The 20,533-nt window shown below is 43.0% G+C and overlaps 1 protein-coding gene across 5 annotated transcripts in view; it reads left to right on the top strand.

The window, feature by feature from the left end:
- Window positions 1-20,533, top strand: part of TENM4 (teneurin transmembrane protein 4) — a 741,938-nt gene that overhangs the window by 708,201 nt on the left and 13,204 nt on the right. For all 5 annotated transcript variants that reach the window (XM_066572311.1, XM_066572312.1, XM_066572314.1 and 2 more), the window contains 4 exons: window positions 2,873-3,108; window positions 9,260-9,556; window positions 10,746-12,360; window positions 18,123-18,265. In XM_066572311.1, the coding sequence (XP_066428408.1) occupies window positions 2,873-3,108; window positions 9,260-9,556; window positions 10,746-12,360; window positions 18,123-18,265 (2,291 nt within the window). The remainder of the gene's footprint in view (window positions 1-2,872; window positions 3,109-9,259; window positions 9,557-10,745; window positions 12,361-18,122; window positions 18,266-20,533) is intronic.

Here is a 20,533-nt window from a genome sequence, read left to right as displayed (position 1 = left end):
GAAGTGGGAAATAAAAGAGGAATAAATAGCAGGGGAGCACTAGGCTGACATGCTGGTACCGACAGAACCTGTACTGCACAGTGCCAGCCTGGATCTCCAGGGTCTGAAAGCTGAAGCCTCTTTGGGATCAGGATGAGCTATCACACCTATTCTCTGGGGCTTGGGGAAAGGGAAGGAACTTTCAGACTCTGCTTTCTTTACTCCACAGATCTCATTCACTCTGGCTGTGACTGATTACAGTGGGGTGTGAAACATTTTTTCTCCTTGTGAGGAACAAACTGCTCCAAGTAGGGCAAGCATGTTCCAGAATGGCATTTATTTCCACATCTCTGGGATACAATTTCTTTCCCTTTCCCTGTAACAACATTAACCTTTCCTACAAGAAGGTACCTGCTATGAAAAGCCTGAAAACTAAAAACCTGAAAGCCTGAAACACTGTTTTTACCCTTCTGGAGAGGACAGCTGAGAGGGTTCCAGCCCCCTCAAGCTGTCCCCATATTCCTGTAGGGAAACACAATTACTTTCTTATTCTTTACTGCTAGACAGATGCAACCTACCCCACCCCATCTCACTCACTCACATTAAGATGTGTGGCAACAGCACAGACATGAGGTTGGCTTCACCTGAAGAGCCTAATTAAGCAATGGAGCCCACTGTTGGGGGCCTTTTAGTGACAAAATTGACTGTGGTGTGATTTATTCACTCAGCACTGAAGGCACAGTTACATAATGGTGCCACAGTCAATTCTGTCATTGTCCTGCCCTCCAGCACAGGGACATTCTGGCCATTAGGACATGCAGAATTACAAACAGCTTAACTATCTTCAGAAGTATAGAATTATGAAGCTGTTTGCATCTGAAGAAACTCACTTAAAACAAAGATCTGGATAAAGTTGCAGAAGAGGTGGGTTGGTGAAGCAAATTCTTGGTGAACCTTTCAGGAAATCTGGATCACACTGTGAACAGGTGAGATCTGAGAAGGCATTTTCAGAAGATTGCAAATTCCTGTAGGATGGATTTAGGAGCTTCTACAACAGGCACATCAACATTCCAGTGGGATTTTGTCTTCTGGACTAGTGACAAAATGAGCATTTGTTCAAACCAAAGTAGGGCAGTAGTGCCCTAGAGCCAAAGCAGTCTAAAATACAGCATTCAACAGCCCATGGATTTCATGTAGCCCTTGAGAGATGCCTTCCAGAGCCAGGGAAGAGTCTTCTCTTGGGAAAATTTTGAAAGTAGAGGATTTACATTCCCCACACTGTACCAGAGCACTGGTGACAATAACCCTTCTGTGGTGCTTATGTAACACGAAGAGAACATTGTGTGTCTGATTAATTTCATGTAAACCTTCAAGCCTTCCTCTGCTTCCTGGTGAAGGAAAAAAGAGAGAGGAATATATTCACTGTTCAGGAATCTTTCACTGATTTGATTTAAAGCCCATTTCCTTGTATTTTAGCATCAAACCACACATCTAAGAAAGGTGTGGCAGCCAACTTGCTGGCCCTTCTCTCCATTTGCAGACTCAAGCATGGAGGGGGTTTGATCTGGCTGGAGTCTGTGTCAAAGACCATCAACTTACATACTCAGTGGTAGAGTGGTAGATACTTGGATCTACATTATGGATCACTGCTGTATGTTTTTTGGCAAAATCCTGTGCCCCAGTGGTTTCGTTATCACTGCTGTGTAAAGTTGAGTGATGGTTCTGCTGAGGTCTCTGTGGCAGAACTCCAGCTGGCTACCACAGGAGCAGGATGAGACCCACATAAAAAAGGACCAGTTGGTGTCATGTTTTCTTCCCTAACTACACCAAACTGTGCTCTTTGCTGATCTATTTCTTGAGGACAAGAAATGGTAATTTCACTGTGATCTTGTTTCCTGCTGAGCTATGGCAGAGCAACTAGTGAACAAAACCCAGCTTGCCTCAGAAAGGGAAAACCCTTAATGGGAATTTTCAATTGGTGTTTTTATTCACAATTAAGAGTTTATGGCGGCCTGGGAGACAGAAATGGTAATATTTTCCAGCTTTTGAAGAGCTTCAGATAAGGCAGTGTTTGTATAATATGTTTTAAAGCCATTCTGCTTTAAAGTCTCATGCTTTCTTACACTTCATGAGCTACTCTCTGCAGAGATAAATGCCGGCTGGAGATTCAAAGGATGAGCTTTCAGCCTGCCTGATTCCTGAAGGATGTAGAAGAGAAATTGCTCTTCTGTTCAACTCCTGAATTCCCAAATACTGGCCTCACAATCTGATCTTTCATGAGCTAGTGGAGGCCAGATGTATAGAGTCATGTGGGAGCTTAATGCTTCTGCTTTCTCTCCAAACATGAGGACTTCAGTTGCCTCCTGAAAGCTTTCTCAAGGGAAAGGATTTGGCTGTTGTGTGGGGAACTGGTTAGCATTAACTTGCTGTGCAATTTCCTGTCACTTGTGAGACAGTGAATGAGCTCAGGAAAGTATGTGGCCCCATGTTCTCATATACTGTTGTGAAATTAGGATCTTTAGGATATAAAAGCATGGAAAGTTTTCAGTCAAACTGATTTAAAACAAATACCTCGCCACAGTGTTTTAGCCTAGAGGAAGAGGTTTGAACCTGCATCCTTTGGTAAGGATTACAGTTTTTTCACTTTTTTAACCTGTGCAAGGCTTTCTGCAAGAATATGAGGTGCCAAACCTCATCAGAATGAAAAAGCAATTGTCCATGTTTACTTTCCCTGATGGACTTGATGTTTTGCTCCCATTGAGTGGGACAGGTGAGTAACAGAGTGTGTTTGGTTACAACCATCCGAAATGCTCATGCAGCCTAGGTGAGGGAGCAAACAAAGAGCTGGAGCTGTATCACCAAAGTTCAGCAAAGAACTCTTTTCTGTCTTCAGACCAAGTCCGAAACAGCTACTACATTGGTGCTGATGGCTCCCTCAGACTGATGCTCGCCAATGGCATGGAGGTGGCCCTGCAGACCGAGCCACATCTGCTGGCTGGCACCGTCAACCCCACGGTGGGGAAGAGGAATGTCACCCTGCCCATCGACAACGGCCTCAACCTCGTGGAGTGGAGGCAGAGGAAGGAGCAAGCGAGAGGGCAGGTCACCGTCTTTGGACGTCGGCTGAGGGTAAGTGAGAACCACGAGCACTTTTGGCCTCCACTTCCCATCTCATCAGTGCCCAGTCTCGTGGCAGAAAGGGATGGGTATGATTTGTATTGTCTGCAAGAGGGATGGAGCTGCAGGACAGAGAATTGTCTGTTCACCCTCAGTGACATAACCTTTATGACTGTAGTATATCATTAGGCCTCCTTATGTGCTGATGTTCCCTTAGCCATCAAAGGTGGTGCTGCTGATCTCCCAACCTGTCCTCTGCATCACTGGGAATGTGTGACCTCCCATCAGACACCACAGGTTTAGCCATCATCTCAGGCTGTTCAAGCAAACCAGGGACAGTTGTAACTATAAATTACCAGACCACTTAGTGCAGGTGTTTTCTACCTGTGCTGCTGGTAGTCATAGAGCAGAAGATTGAAAGCCTTCTAAGCATATCAGGACAGGCTGAGAGAGCTGGGGTTGTTTAGTCTGAAGAGAAGGCTCCAGGGACACCTTAGAGCACCTTCCATTACCTAGAGGGGCTCCAAGAAAGCTGAAGAGGAGCTTAGGGCAAGGGTATAGAGTTATCAGGCAAGGGGGAATGAATTCAAAGTGAAAAAAAAGATGGTTTGGATTAGGTATTAGGAAGAAATTCTTTTCTGTGAGGGTGATGAGACACTGGCACAGACCACCCAAATGTTCAAGGCCGGGTTGGATGGGGCTCTGAGCAACCTGGTCTAATGGAAGGTGTCTGTGCCCATGGCAGGGAGGTTGGAATTAGATCTTTGAGGCCCCCTCCTACCCAAGCCATTCAATGATTCTGTGAATACTGTTCATTGGGAAACCTCAGAAAAAACTCTGGATTCCTGAAATTGCTAGTCTTTTGAACCTGTTGAAGAACTGGGCTCACAAGGCATTGCACCACAATTGCTATTGTTCCCTGAAGTGTTACAAGCAGCTCCAGCCTGACAGTACTCTCCCTCCAGGAGTGCCTAGACCTTTCCATGCTTGAGACTGATGTGTTTTGAAAACATTGTTCCGCACAATGCACCTCATACTTGTCAGGGCTGTTTAAAGATCTTGCCCTATAAGCTGTAATTCATCTGCTAACTGCTGGCAAAGCTGGGAACTTGTAATAGCAAGTCCTGTGCATTCACCCTGTACCTTGCTAGTCTCAGAGTCACAGGCTGATGAACGGTTCCTGGGAAGCTGCTCAGCACCTGGCAAATTCAGACCCTCTGAGAAAAATGCTTAGTGCTGTGTAATGGCACCCCAGCAAAAGGACTGCAGCTATTTATTCACACTTAAACTTGGCAGTAAATATCAATGCTCTGGTTTCAGGATATGTGTTTCCCAGTCCTTGCTCTTCACCTCTCCCTATTCCCTGCTGTATGACCCCTGCCACTTTGGTGTGATTTTTCCTGTCTCTCCTCGCTCACACTTGTCAAGTCTTTCTCTTCAATCTCTCTACCCCAGCCTCTGTTTTTTTTCCCCATGCATTGATAGCCTCGTATTTTGTTACCAGAAGAAAAAATGCAAACAGTAATGAAAGCTGAAGCTGCTCTTCCAGTGTGAACTTCTGTGTATCTGCAGATCAGTTGTCACCATGCTTTTTTGTTGGGTTTGTCCTGGGGGGGGGTTATTTTATTTTATTTTATTTTATTTCATTTCATTTCATTTCATTTCATTTCATTTTAATAACTGATGAAATTTTCAGAAAGGTCTTTTTCTGAAAAGAGAGGGCCTTCTGAAATCTGCAGCTGGGTCACAGCTATTTGGTGTTCAAAACAGTTTCCACTCATTTAACCACAGCTTAGCTGCCCATATCAGTTTTTATCTACCAAAATTTTTGTAGTAGATTCAAACACAGAATGTGTCTGTATTTTATATTGTACTACAGTTGGAAAAACACTTGGAAAATGAATTTTCAGGCTAGTTGCTGGTATCCCTATAAATCTGCCAACATTTATTCACATTTTGATCCTTTCAGGACCCTTCTGGAGAATCAGAAGTGCATCTTACATGGTCAAAGGACTTAGTTATGGCTGTGTTCAGGGGTTCAGAGTTGTTGAGGGTGTACTAGATGTTTTAAGCTCTGTGTCTGTGCATGCATGGCAGCAATTGCACCCCTTATAAAAAAACCTGCAAGGTGCTAATTGCCTCCCTGGGGATTGCGCAACATTTAACATACTCTCTGGGTGATGTTCCCCTCTTCCCTCACACCAGTAATTGCTGCTTTCCCTGGCAGGAGAGAAACTTAGGAAAGTTAAATTCAATGTTTTTGTTGATTTTGGGAAATGTTACCATTTTCTGCTATATGTGACTAAGTTACTACTTTCGCACTCCCGTCACCCCACTGCTTGCATGAGGCAGCAGCAATGGCATAGTGCTTCATGGGGAAAGAACATCCCAAAGAAGCTCCAGCATCATTTTATGAAGCCTTCAAAGTGAGGACAACAGGATCTGGACACTGTAAAAGAGTGATCCTTTCTGCTGTCATCACAAGGATCCACTTTTTATGGGTTGTGCCTCTTCCTCCTGTGGTGTGCTTGCAGACTGGCAGCCTGTTGCCATGAGCTCGGCCAGCCCCCAGCACGATGAGGCCACTTCCAGAGCTGCCTCTCTGACCCTCCCAAGGAAATAACACAATACACAGTTCTTTATTGCATGGATAAGGCACACAGCAGGGACTTCTGCACGGATGAAGGGAAAGGGGACAACCCTGATACCTTTTTCCCTGTTCCATCAGTGCTGACCTGGCTCTGTACTTGGCCAGGCAGCTGTAAAGCATCACAAATATGTTAAAGCAGCCCCTTTCACTTTTTCTGTCCCACACACCCCATGAAAAGTTGTGATTCTCTATCCACCCACCCGGCAGTGAGATATCTCTGCAGATTGGCTGGCTATGAATTCCACCTGTCCCTGGCCAACAGCAGCAAAGACTTCATTTGCAGAGAGAGATAAGAGAATTAAGTAAATCCTGCTTCAAGGAGCAGGACTCCTCCTTTTTCTCTTTTTTTTTTTTTTTTTGTTTTTTATTAAACAAACTTGAGTTTTTCAATAAAGAAGGATGTAAAATAATCTCTGGCAATAGAGCAAATAGGACAGCAAAAAGAGACAGAGTTGCTGGCTCAGTTCTTTTATTTATTTAACCTGGTATGGTAACTCCTGTTATAAATATCTTTTTTTCCCAAGACCTTGGTAGTAGGTTAATGGTGGCATCAAGATCTAGTATCCCAGAAATCCCCACAGCTAACATGACCAGACGGGGATATGGTGCTAACCATTCCTGTTACGCTGACTAATAAAGATGATCCAGGATGATCTCCACAATTTCTGCAGGACATTGAGGTCTGGCTATGGCCACTCCAACAGTTTTAGCAGTTTGCTGGGAAAGTTCCTTTGTAGGCAGCCATTCATCACATGGATGTCATTGGCACCTGGAGTCCTCACTGCAGGAGCATTTTTTGCCTTCCTCTGCTGAAGGTTGCCAGGCTGTTTTCATGAGAATCCTCTCCCTTTTTGTACTCTAGTGTTCCCAGGGGGATCAATGCACATTGTTTAATTATCATTTAAGCTAAAGGAGTGCCAAAGAAAGCATTGGAGAAATCAGAGATAGTGGTGTGTTTATGCTCTTTTTTCTGCAGAGGAAGCTAAGGGATTGAATAAAGTACTGTGGAACGTGAGTTAGGGGTTAAATTTAGTGCCTCACAGATTTTAAAGGGATGTCAAATCCACTGTGAACTGTGGATTTAAATTTACCCTGTCTTGATCCTGTGCTGATCACGAGCCTTGTCAAGCACTCTGAGGGGCAAAATCTTTTTGCAGGAGGTTTTCAGACTACATTCCAGAATAAGGTCTGGGATGGAGGATGGCACCTTATTTAGCTGCTCACCATAAAACACAGTTATTGGACTGCAGCCTGCAGCCCTGTCACTTCTTCTGCAGAAAATTCACTTCTATACAAGGCATGCCCTTGAACAAGTATGAAAAAGATTTAGACCCTCTTCAGAGGCTACTGGCAGGGTAGGGTTCACTTTGCTCATCGCCTTGAGGGGTTACTGTTTGCACTGCAGCACTTCACAGATAAAAGAGACAGTACATCAAGAGAGCAGAAGAAAACAAATCATTAAAAAATAAAATACAGGAAAAGTGAGATTGGTTCCAACTAGCCGCACACACATTGCTTGCCAAGCATAGGGAGGGTGGAACAATTTATGGCACCAGTCAGAGGATACAGACATTTGGACTGAGCTTAAAGAGCTATCCAGGGACCTGCTGTTTGGCCCTTCCAGACCAGTGAATGGCACTGCTGCTAACATACTTCTCAGGAAGACCTCATTCAGCCCGGATGACTGTTCCAGCCCTAGAAGAGCTCTTCCCAGCTTTCTTGGCAAAGACCTGAAGCAGAAGAAGCTGCAGCTGCCAGGATGGAGCTGCTCTGTGAATATATGGGAGGCAGAGATGCTATTACTTCCTGCTTTGCTTTTCTTTTTTTGCAAGGAATTGCTTCTCGTGTTTCTCTCTCTATGGCAGGAAGTGCCTAGGAGATACCAAATTCCTCTTAGTTACTCATGTGCATCTGTACTTAAGAGTTTTGATACCTTTTTAATTATTTTCCAGCTTCCCTGTTATAGTGACTGATTTCTTCTCTCCCATTGCACATTTACGCTCTATATCACACATATTTAATTAGAGCATTGTCTTCCTTTCTACAGAGTTTCTTCCCTGCAGTCATATGCACCTTTTATCCTTGTTATCCATAAATTGAAAATTGTTGTTGCACTTGCCTCTTACATCATCCTCACACTTACATCATGGCAACAATTCCTTCTCTCCCCAGCTTCTGTGATACCTTTTTCTGAATTCTGTCTTTCTGGTGTCCCCGTTCTCTAGCCTTCCGCATAGAAGTTTGCCCATGCAAGACTTTCCCTCTCCTATTCTTCAGGGCTGAGAAACCTCTTTGTTGTTTCAAGCCCATCCTTTCTCTTGCAAGTCCAGCCGTACAAAGTCCTACATGTCAAACTAAAATAAGGACCACCACCATATTCCCCACCAAACCATGTCCTCAAATGCCACATCTGCATGTTTTTGAAGACTTCAGTCAGGAGTGTCAGTGTTACCCAGAGCAGGATAGGGCACTGTTTTTAAGTTGATCTGAAAACTTCATAGCAAACAGCAAACTCTGACTGTAGCTGAAAAGCTGCAAAGGGAACTGAAAACCAAGTCAGCTTTTTGGAGTTTGAGATTCATCCAAGAAGAACCTACACCCTTCCAGCAGAAAGATGTTCACTAGCTGAAAGAGGTTTGGAAGTGGTGGGATGGAGAAAGAGCTGTCTTCACTGGCAAGGTCTTACTGGGTATACTGGTTTTCTTCCTTGCTTTCAAACCAGTACTTTGCTACTGTGGTGATGTGGTTTTGTAAGTCTCCCTGCACACATGGCTAAACATGAGTTGTATTATCACCTCCTTTTTGTATTGCTGTGCACTGCAATCCCTGAGTAGAAATGTATTCCTGCTCTTGCCTTTGAAGTAGATACCTTTGCTTACCTCGAGTGCCTCTGTATTTCCAAAGATCAGAGTATAATTATGCCACTCTGAATAACCCCAGGACAGTGAAGTTAAAGGTCCAGCTCTTACAGGAAAGCTCCTGGTCTTTGTAACATCTACAGTGGTTAAAAGCCTCCACATTTCATCTCAGGAGAAATGCTTAACCTCCAATGCGTGCATTATGTTCAAAAACTCAGAGAAAACCATTGATTTTTGCTATGGTGGCACAACATCCATCTCTTTTCTACAAGTGTTTTCTGATATGCATGAAAGCAAGACTCAGTCTTCAAGGTTTGATAAGTAGAATATCTTGGAAATATTTCTTGCAATAAGTTGTCATTCTGTGTTCTGTAAGTCACATCTGCTGTAGCTGTCCTAAATCTAGATTTGGGATATGAGCAATATTCCTTCACTGTAGTGTTTCAAAAGTACCATACTTCTGCCTCTCTCCTCACTGAAGTCAATTTAAAGTAACGTTAGGATAACTCTTTGCTTTAAAAAGTGTGTCTTATCCAGTAGCAATCAACAGCTGGATACTCTGCAGTGCAATGTAAAGAGGTGTTTGGTGAAACAAGGCTAGTCTTTCTAACTTACACTGTTTCCCGCTTCCTAATTCTCCCTCTTTTTCCTGTAGGTTCACAACAGAAACCTGCTGTCCCTTGACTTTGATCGTGTGACAAGGACTGAGAAAATCTATGATGACCACCGCAAGTTCACGCTCCGCATCCTCTACGACCAGGCAGGGAGGCCCAGTCTCTGGTCACCCAGCAGCAGACTGAACGGGGTCAATGTCACCTATTCCCCAGGAGGACACATTGCAGGGATTCAGAGGGGCACAATGTCAGAAAGGATGGAGTACGATCAGTCTGGCAGAATTACCTCCAGAATCTTTGCTGATGGTAAATCATGGAGCTACACCTACTTGGAGAAGGTAAGAATGGTCTTACCACTCAGAGATGGTGCATTTGAGGCACATGGGTTTTCTCCTTTGACACAGTACAGCTGCACTCCTTCACCTCAGCTAATTGCTGGTCCTTGCGGTCCAGTCCTCCTCTTCTGTCCCACTAAGGTGCACAAAGTGGCTTTCATGCCAGACCACCACAGAGCAGTTGAAAATTGTCAGAGATGTTTTTTTCCCAGTCATGCTGAAAGCATGTGAACAGTGAAGCTTTGACATGTGATTTTTTAAGCACAGTCTTGTTTTATTGCATTGCAATAAAATATGCTCAGATAAAGTCAGCAGAGTGAGCTGTAGCAATTTCCAGTAGGATTTTGCATATGAAAACAACTTACAGAGTCTGACATCCTGCCTTCTTCAAGTGGTCCGTTTCTACTTACAAAAATACATAATAATTAATAAGTGAGGCATTAATTCAGCCATACTTGTACCACACTTTGCAGTATATCCTGGGGCCTTCACTCTGTAGGTTAGCATAGAACTTATATTTTCTAGGTATTACCATTCAGCATTAAACTGCCCAATTACCTGCAGCTCCATGTATTATATAGCTGAGACTGGAATTTTTTATTCCTGGTTTTTGGAATTTTTTTGTTTCCCTAAAACAGTTTAAGGAAACTGTAGCTGTGCCATATCTTTTAAAAGGGAAAAAGTATTGACTTATTCCTTGTGTTATACAATCTATGTGGATTGTTTGTTATATGCAAAAAAAATCCCAGAACAAATAAGTATGCAGGCAGAAGTTTGGAGGAAGAGGATAATAGAAGATGGGTTGATACAATGAATTAATTCATCATTGGAAGGTGTTGGGGGATACCTTTTCAAGCATCGTTTAAGTAGCTCTACCAATCTTATTTAGTTAGCTTTCAAAGGCTATTGGCACTTTGGTAAGACAGATATTGGGTAGTGATTTAAAAAACTGAGCATTCTGAACTTGGACCTTCCTCACTGCATTAACTGCTTCTTCCACTGACCCACTCCTGTTTGAGGATACTTGATGTGCCATGCACAGCTCCTTACCTTTCACTGTTGAATTCTATGGACACAGAGATTTGTCCTACTTGCCCTGCTCTTTGGACTGAGGAATCTTACAGGTTTTGTGAGAGTATAATTTTGCTGGAAAAACAGGGATATAATCTATACTTTTCTTCTTTCCATCCAGTCCATGGTGCTGCTCCTTCACAGCCAGAGACAGTACATCTTTGAGTTTGACAAGAATGACCGGTTGTCCTCGGTGACCATGCCCAATGTTGCCCGTCAGACTTTGGAAACCATTCGTTCCATTGGTTACTACAGGAACATCTACCGGCCACCAGAAGGCAATGCCTCAGTAATTCAGGACTTCACAGAGGATGAACAGCTCCTCCACACTTTGTACTTGGGCACAGGGAGACGCGTCATCTACAAGTATGGGAAGCTGTCCAAGTTAGCCGAGATGCTCTACGATACCACAAAGATCAGTTTCACGTATGACGAAACTGCGGGCATGCTGAAGACCATAAACCTGCAGAATGAAGGGTTCACCTGCACAATCAGGTACAGACAGATAGGGCCCCTCATTGACCGACAGATTTTCCGCTTCACTGAGGAGGGCATGGTGAATGCACGCTTTGACTACAATTATGACAACAGCTTCCGGGTGACCAGCATGCAAGCGGTCATCAACGAGACACCTTTGCCTATCGATCTCTACAGGTACGATGACGTGTCAGGCAAAACTGAGCAATTCGGTAAATTCGGGGTCATCTACTACGATATCAACCAGATTATCACCACTGCTGTCATGACCCACACTAAACATTTTGATGCCTATGGCAGGATGAAGGAGGTCCAGTATGAGATATTCCGGTCTCTCATGTACTGGATGACTGTGCAGTACGACAACATGGGGAGAGTGGTTAAGAAAGAGCTGAAGGTTGGCCCTTACGCAAACACAACTCGTTACTCATATGAATATGATGCTGATGGCCAGTTGCAGACTGTGTCTATCAATGACAAACCTCTCTGGCGTTACAGCTATGACCTAAATGGAAACCTCCATCTGTTGAGTCCAGGGAATAGTGCCCGCCTTACACCACTCAGGTATGACCTCAGGGATAGGATTACTAGACTGGGGGATGTGCAGTACAAAATGGATGAAGATGGCTTCCTGAAGCAAAGGGGCAATGATATTTTTGAGTACAATTCAGCTGGCCTGCTCATCAAAGCCTACAATAAAGCAAGTGGGTGGAGTGTGAAGTACCGCTATGATGGCCTAGGAAGGAGAGTCTCCAGCAAAACCAGCCATGGCCATCACTTGCAGTTCTTCTACGCAGATCTGACCAACCCAACCAAGGTCACCCACTTGTACAACCACTCAAGCTCTGAAATCACCTCCCTGTACTATGACCTCCAAGGCCACCTCTTTGCGATGGAGCTCAGCAGCGGCGATGAATTCTACATAGCCTGCGATAACATTGGCACTCCTTTGGCTGTCTTCAGTGGGACTGGCTTAATGATCAAGCAGATACTGTACACAGCGTATGGGGAGATCTATATGGACACTAATCCCAACTTCCAGATCATCATTGGCTACCATGGAGGACTGTATGACCCCCTCACGAAGCTCATCCACATGGGGCGGAGAGACTACGATGTGCTAGCGGGTCGCTGGACAAGTCCAGACCATGATATGTGGAAGCATCTGAGTAGCAATAACATAATGCCTTTCAACCTGTATATGTTCAAAAACAACAACCCCATTAGCAATTCTCAGGATATCAAATGTTACATGACAGGTAAGACATTTAAATTAATAAACATTTTTACAAGCTTGCCGTCGGTAAATAGGTGTCATAGTCTAACGCCAGGTGGAACTAAGCCCCACACCACATTCACTCGGTCACTCCTCCCAGGTGGGATGGGGAACTGAAAAAGTGAGAAAACCCATACACAGAGATTGAGATAAAGACAGTTTAATAGGAAAAGCAAAAGCTGCTTGTACAAGAAAAACAAAGCCAGGAATTCATTCTCTACTTCTCATCAGCAGGCAGCCATCCCCAGGACAGCAGGGCTCCATCCCACAAAAGAGTGTCTTGGGAAGACAAACACCATCACTCCAAACATCCTCTCCTTCCTTCTTCCTCCCCAGCTTTACATGACACCATATGGTCTGGGATATCCTTTGGGTCAGTCAGGGCCAGCTGTCTGGCTGTGTCCCCTCCCAGCTCCTTGTGCACCCCCAGCCCCTTGCTGGTGGGGTGGGGTGAGGAGCAGAATAGGCCTTGGCTCTGTGTGGGCACTACTCAGCAGTAGCAAAACCATCCCTGTGTTACCAACACTTTCCAGAACAAATCCAACACACAGCCCTGCACCAGCTACTATAAAGAAATTTATCCTCACCAAAACCAGTACAATAGGTCATTCCTCTCTCAGTGTCCTGATCACCATGAGGTTTTCCATTCTTTAATTAATGGACATAAGTTTTAGAATGCCAGTTGGACCCCCATGTAGCATAGATGGAGATTGTAATTCCCAAGCCTGTTTCCTTTCTCTTCTTAGGTGTTTGTTCTTTTTATTTTCCTTACAGTTTTTTGTCCCCTCAGATATCTGAAGTTTAGCTACCAATTAATGTCCTGATAACCTTTCTCTTTTTAGAGGGGCAGCTCTGTTTACACAGTTTTGCCTAGAAATTTATTTGCAACTAAACAAATGGCATACAGAATTGTTTCAGCAGAATGGCAAAGCAATTCAAACCTTTTATTACAGTCAGCCATTTCAGAATGTCTATATGACTACTACACTACTAGCTCTGTAGCTCAAAGTTAATCAGCCTTGCAGAATCAACAGTATCTACAAAAAGTCAAGAAAATAAGGTGCTTTAGACTTAGAGGACAGATTTTGGGGCACAGCTACCCCAAAGCTTGATGCAATCTCTGAACTGCTTCCCCTGAAACTTTGTAAAATTGCTGTAATATGAGCTCTGGGGTATTTTTACAGAAAATCCTTTTGTATGTTAAATGGCCTTCCTATATACATAGAATCATTTAGTTTGGAAAAGACCCTAAAATTATAAAGTCCAGCTATTAACCCAGCACTACCACTTCCACCATTAAACAGTGTTCCTAAGTCCTTCAACTACATGTCTTTTAAATCCCTTCTCAAATGGTGTCTCCACCACTGCCCTGGGCAGCCTCTTCCAGACCTTGACAACCCATTTTGTGAAGAAATGTTTCCTAAAATCCAATCTAAACCTGCCCTGGTGCAACTTGAGGTTGTTTCCTCTTGTCCTATTCCTTGTTACCTAGGAGAGCAGAGCAGCTCCCACCATATACTCCAGCCTTGTTTCAGGCAGTTGTAGAGAGCGATAAGGTCCCCCCAAGCCTCCTTTTCTCCAGGCTAAACACCCCCAGCTCGCTCAGCTGCTCCTCATCAGACTTGTGCTCCAGACCCTTCCCCAGCTCCACTGCCCTTCTCTGGGCACACTCCAGCACCTCCATTTCCTTCTTGTAGTAAGGGGCCCAAAACTGAACAGGATTCAAGGTGTGCCTCACCGGTGCCTTGTACAGGGGGACAATCAATGCCCTGGTCATGCTGGCCACACCATTGTTGATACTGCCCAGGATGGCAATGGCCTTCTTGGCCATCTGATCACACTTGAATGTTTGCTGCCATCCCCTGCCTGTTCTGAGATGGCAACCTGAAGGACCTCACTAGCAAATTGTCCCCCTACCACTGGTGTGCTGACCCCAGGTTTGTCTCCAGCCAGCTTTGTTTTATCCCCTTTCTCTAGGCTCAAACGTAGTTTCATACTGTGTGCAACAGTGGTAGCAATGAGGAGAGTTTGAGAAGTTTGAGAAGACTTTTTGGTGGGACTCTTTTCTAGATAATTCGCATTGAAAAGCGAATCACACATCACACAATCAAATGCCACAATCACACATCAAATGTGCATACTTCTTAAGGAGATAGAAATTTTTAAATGCTCCTGCTGCATCTATCACAACCTTCCCAAATTCAACAATAATTGCATTCCCCTGAGTTACAAGATCTGCTTAATAGCAAATAAATGTTACAAAGTAAAAATCTTGGGTTATCTATCCTGCTTGTTTTTCTAGCCATTAGGATTTGTGCTTTCAGGTTCTTCTGCAATAATCATAAGGATTAGATCATGGGTTTTTTTCATGAAAAGTTGTTTTCTCCAGAGCTGAGAAGATGATGCCACGAGGGAAGTAAAATATGTCAAAAGATGCAGGCTAAGTTCCTGTATGTTGCACTCACTCTGATAATAAAGGCTGGGAGGGAATACCTCAAGATAACTTTTCCTATCAGAAAATGCTTATTTGTCAAAACTGAATTTGTTTATGGGGGAGGGTTGAGCTTGAGAGATTTCTCAGGAGAAGCATAAACAGCTTTCAAAATTGTCTAAATGACAAATTCCAGAATGTCTTTAAACAAAATTAGATTTTGGATTTTCAGCTTTTTCAAGTTAAGTGTAAACTAGTGATTGAAAACTGGAAAAGAAAAATAAGGAATCAAAATCAACATGGAGTTTAAATCAGAAGTTAATTGGAAATTTTTGGTCTGAACAGATCTAGTTTTTGAACTGTTGCTTTGTGGCATATTAACAGATTTTTGTTTTCCTACTCAAGAAGGGACAGAATATTTTTTTCTAGCCCTGTCTTAGAACAGGTGCACAGCTTCCCACACAACTCTGACAGTAAAATCAAGATGTCAAAAACTGATACACTAATATTTTATATGCAGCAAATGATTTTTTTCCATGGCCTTATAAGTTCTATTTTTAGTTTTTCAAGAATACAGAGCCCAAATACATTTTTCAAGTTTCTCCTCCGCCAGTGCATGGAAGAATCAGGCCATGCTATGGGATGAGTGCTGTGACATGAGGCTGCTGCACCAGCACTTTTTGCTCAGGCTTTCAGGCACCTTGTGGACGGGACCCATGGTAAGACTGTCCTTGTCATCACAACCAAATCTGCCCAGATCTGGACACAGGGAACACCTCTCTGTCCCTCCATTTCCCCACTGGGACCTGTTTGTCCTTAGGGGAGCTCAGTGCTCAGGACATGGGTGACCAGCACATGCTTTGGTCCACAGTGATGAGGTCTCTGAGCTTGAGGAAATTGAAGGTATGTGGAGGGGAGAGCAGGAGAAGCAGGTATTTATGTTTTGAGAGGCCCATTGTTAAACATGAATATTTTAGTGATTGTACACTTCATGGCACAGAGCTTTGCTGCCAGCTTCAGCAATCCTGATGGATTGAACTGACATTTCCATTACATGTGTCTGCATTAAGCACTCTTTTTCTTTGCCCTCAAATGAATTTACTGTGAAATGTGTTGGCAGGGTTACTGTAGCTGAAAAAAACCTCTGTGATGTGAAATGTACTTTTCTGTCAAAAAAGTTGTCACTGCCTCCTGGCAAATTAGTATTTTCCCCTCTGTTTTCTCAGCTCCACACCTTCCTCTCATGGTTTCAGGTTGTTTGTTTTGGTGGTTTTTTGTTCTGGGTATTCCAACACCTCTCCCAGAAAAGAACAAATTCCTGTTGTAAATGTTTTGGAAGTCCGTTTTCTGAGAAGTATTAAAAAAAACCCCTGTATTGGATATTTCCAGACATGTTACATATTTTTCAACAGTTCACCATCCATGCTCTGTATTCTTCTAGCATTTTTCAAGTGCTTGGGAAATGATTCCTGCACCAATGTTGACCTTCACTGTTTTACTTTGTTCTCCTGACCACCTGGTCCACAATATGTACATCAAAGCTCTTCATTTGAGATAAGAAGGATTTGGAGGCAGGCTGTCTTAGCACTAGGCAACAAAATAATCAAATGAGCCTTTTCATTTCTCTCATACCCCCCCAGCCTCTCTGTTTCAAAGACACTCCAAAAACAATCTGTACATTGAGTGAACAGAAGTGTTTTTATTACAGAAATCCTCCCTCTTCCACATGGATTGTCGCAAGGGCTTTTTGGACATCTGCCCAATCGCAACATTTTGGCCTGTAGGAAAACAAGCAACAGATAGTGTGTTTGTTTGGCTCCTGATTCTCCAGTCATCTGGAACGGCGTTATTTGCCACTTGCATCCATAATTTCTTTTCCAACCAGTTCTTCAAAACATTAATTTAGCCTCATGGGAATAAAGAAAAAATATTCAAAGATACATATTTTATTATTTAATTTTTTTTCTGTCTTCAGATGGTTTCAACAATGCTTATTGAGCTTAGCAAAATGAAATTCAAGCCTTTACACTTCCAGCTTGAAGCAGAGCAATCACCAAGAAAATTCCAGTTACATCCAGACACTTAAGACTCCTGGGAGCTAATATTAGTTAAACTTCCCCTTCATACAATTTTTTGCCTTGCAATTGCTATTGTGTGCCAAATCCACACCATATTGCTCAGGGATTGTAGCAGGTGTGTTCTCTGGAGCTAAGTGAAGGCAAACAAGGTGTGCTCATCAAATGCTCTGAAGTTAAGGGCGGGGGGGGGGAGTGATGCTAATCCCAAGCAGATCTAGGAGTTACCTAGCCTCATAATTTTTTCCTCCAGCAGATTAACTTTCACCTGCCATTTTTAATAGCTGTGCAATCAAAAATCAAGAAAGACTTTGTAATCTACTGGCAAGTAAATGCAGGAATGATGTTCCAAATGGCTGGTTTTCCATCACATTCCCTTTAGTGCTAGTGGTCCCTTGTCTGTATAAGACAACAATTTATCACTGATAGCCACAGTTTTCTCACCATTCATGGACTTTTTTAAAGGTGTTTGTAAAAAGTACCCAAGCAAGATACCTCTCGTGTTTGTACACTTATTTTCACTATAATGTACCTTGCAGGTAGTATGAAGTCTAATTATAAATACCACTGTAAAAGATGATGTGACTTTACACTGGTATAATACTCAAACTACAGCTTCTTATGAAAGATGCCAGGAAACTCTGGACTGAGGTGGAAATCCATGGAAAAAGCAGTCTATATGTCCAGAGCCTCTTCTGTGAGCACCAGCTAAATGCTTGAGCTGTCCATCCTGGATGTCCTGGTATTCTGGTACACAGCTCTAAATTTAGTCGTCAGCCTACAGGCCCTTTGAGAGTCCTCAGGGAGAGAAGTATTGGGGCTGAGGTGTTCCGAGCTGTAGGAGTGGATAACACTTCCCAGTTGGCTGGAGCATCTCAGCCTCCAAGTGTGTTGCTGTTGCTGTACTTCTGCACACCTTCAAACAGTGCTTGGTTTCTGCTGATGAAGGGCAGACATGAAGTTGGCTTTGATTTGGGCCATTTGCTCACTGCCAATGTTTCTGTTTCAGAGCTGGGAAAGCACAGGATTTGGCTCTGGCTGGAGGTGGAAAGGCCGGATTTTGGCACACGGCTCATTGTAGGACCATTAAAATTCCTGCTTTTCACACAAAGCAGAAGCTCATAATTTTGTCCTGACTGCTTCAGTGCCAGCCACTGTGGCATCCTCCTGTGGGCCTTCTCCTGGGAAATCCTGCTTGAGAGATCAGATAATCTTATTTGTGTTTCTCTTCCCTTGCAGATGTCAACAGTTGGCTGCTCACTTTTGGGTTCCAGCTGCACAATGTCATCCCCGGCTACCCCAAGCCAGACATGGATGCCATGGAGCCATCCTATGAGCTAATCCACACACAGATGAAAACCCAAGAATGGGACAATAGCAAGGTGATTCATGTAACTCCATACTGTATCTCATGCCCTTATCAGCAAACTACCCATTTGCAATGTTGGTTTAAAAAGCTCTACCAGCATGTTGTGAGATGAAGAGCGAGTCAAACTCCATTCCAGTATTGAAATCTGACCAAATAATCACATATTAAGATCCCTACTGCCATGGTGCTTTTTCCTATGATATTTTCTGGTGGTTGCTCAGTGAAGTGGTGTGTTACTGTTTCTTTCTTCCATTATCACATATTGCAGGCTAAATTCAAGGCCTTTGCACTCAGGATTTTTAGAAGTTAAAAAAAAGTGAATCTTGATACAGAATTGGTTTATAAAGTTTGGGGGGTTTTTTGTTCTAGAAACCTATTCATTCTGGTTTAAAATATCTTAAACAAGAAGTCACACTACTTGCATAGGAAGTTCTTTTGTATTGCAGAAAGTCTTTCCAGAAAGAATTTTTTTATGATCTTAAACTTTCATTTCACCTGACCAGGTTAAATCCCATGTAACTGTGTCCTGCTTTTAAAAACAGGCTTGTTTCCCAAGGCATTTTGGTAGATGCTGGTGCAAAATTCAGTGATAAAATTGGCAAGAAAAAGGCTTTTACAGCCTAATCACTTTCCATCTTCCTGTTGGGACTTACTCAACTGAAAGGCAGAGGCAGCACTGTTAAAAGTTAGAACACGGGGTCAGGATTTGAGAGCCCTAGGTTAAGTCCCAGCCCTACTGCTTATCAGTGTATGACCTTGAAAGTCACTTACCTCTCAGGATTCTCTTCCATTTCATAGCCTGATTGTATTCTGGGGAGGCTTTCATCTGTTTAGTCTGAATCCTCTTTAGTCTGAACTCCCACTTGCTGTTGCTGGTTGTTCGAACGTTGCAAGAGCAGTGAGGCACCAACATGACTGGGGAGATCAGGACATGCTCTCCCATTTCTGCTAATAATATGATAACAGTATGCAATGGAATTGATTCCATCTGCCCTCCTAGCCTCTCTACCTATGGCTTCACTGAAATCTTGATGACCTGCAGCAGATTCTTGAGGTATACATCTTAAACCAGGAGGTCATGTTTCCTGAACCACAAAAGGTATCACTCAAAGGTACAAACAAATTACTGTAGATTGATAATAGTCATGTGTCAGTCCATATTGATACTCAGCCTCACAGCCATGCTGAAGATCAGTTTAAATGTACCAGCTTCAACTTCAACAAGAAATTTATATGAAGTGTCACTTAATAATATTGGTGGAACTAAAAAAATTACCATGGCTGGGTTGATGCTTGAAAACTTTTACAGTGAAGTAACTCAGTTGTGGTTTGGAGCTCAGAGACTCCCTTTTTGTTTCTTATTTCTTTGGATTAAACAATAACATGCTAATAGAAGTTATCTCTCTAATGAGAGAGACCCTCAGGACTTTTTCTCCTCTCTGCTGGGACACAGTCTCCCTGGGCAAAGCTGTGCAGGAGTAGGCAAACAGGAAAGACCCACCCAGAGACTACACAGAAGACCATCTCTGTATTGTTATGTGCTGTAGATAACTCTCACAGAACCACCACAGAAATTATTATTATTGGTAGTATGATATTATTGTTTTATCATTAGTTCATTATGTGTATTATAGTATGCAATATATATATATATATATCTTTTTCATGTGTATTATACTATCATTATTTCACTTACTGAATAGCCAAGTAACTTGAGTGACAGCTTGAGGTGATGACTGACCCTTGTTCATACAGGCAGATGAGCCAGAAATAAAATCAAGGAGAACCCTCCCTTCTGTCCACCTATTTTAGGTGCTTTAATGAGCAATAAGAAGAAAAGGAAATTTCCATGGCCCACACAGATTTTTAAAGCCGGAAGCTGCAGTGAGGGCTATGCAGGCCCCTGCTCATTAAAAGAGGGCTTTATACAGCTGTCATGCTTCCAGATGAGTCCCTTTGCACTCAGATGTTGAAAATGTAATTTAACCATTGCAGGTTAAATATTCTGTTTCATATTCTTCCCCTGTTATGACAGCAACAAAACATGAGCATTTTTATTTCAGTCTACAGTTGCAGGATCGTGCTGTGATAGCAAGTAGTTCCTAAATGCTGTAGAGCAGGATTCCCTTGCTTTCTGTCACACCCAGCATATTGTAGGCATATATTTGCATATTCCAAATTCATTCACATATGATACCTGAATACATGATCCATTTTCTCCTATGCCTATCCATGCATCCAACACTGATGCTTCCATGAAGTTCTGTTCACTCCCAGCCCT

The sequence above is a fragment of the Molothrus aeneus genome, chromosome 2 (assembly GCF_037042795.1).
Source record: "Molothrus aeneus isolate 106 chromosome 2, BPBGC_Maene_1.0, whole genome shotgun sequence".
Classification (NCBI taxonomy): domain Eukaryota; kingdom Metazoa; phylum Chordata; class Aves; order Passeriformes; family Icteridae; genus Molothrus; species Molothrus aeneus.
Note: the sequence above shows the minus strand (reverse complement) of the source record. Positions and strands in the feature narration are given on the sequence as shown.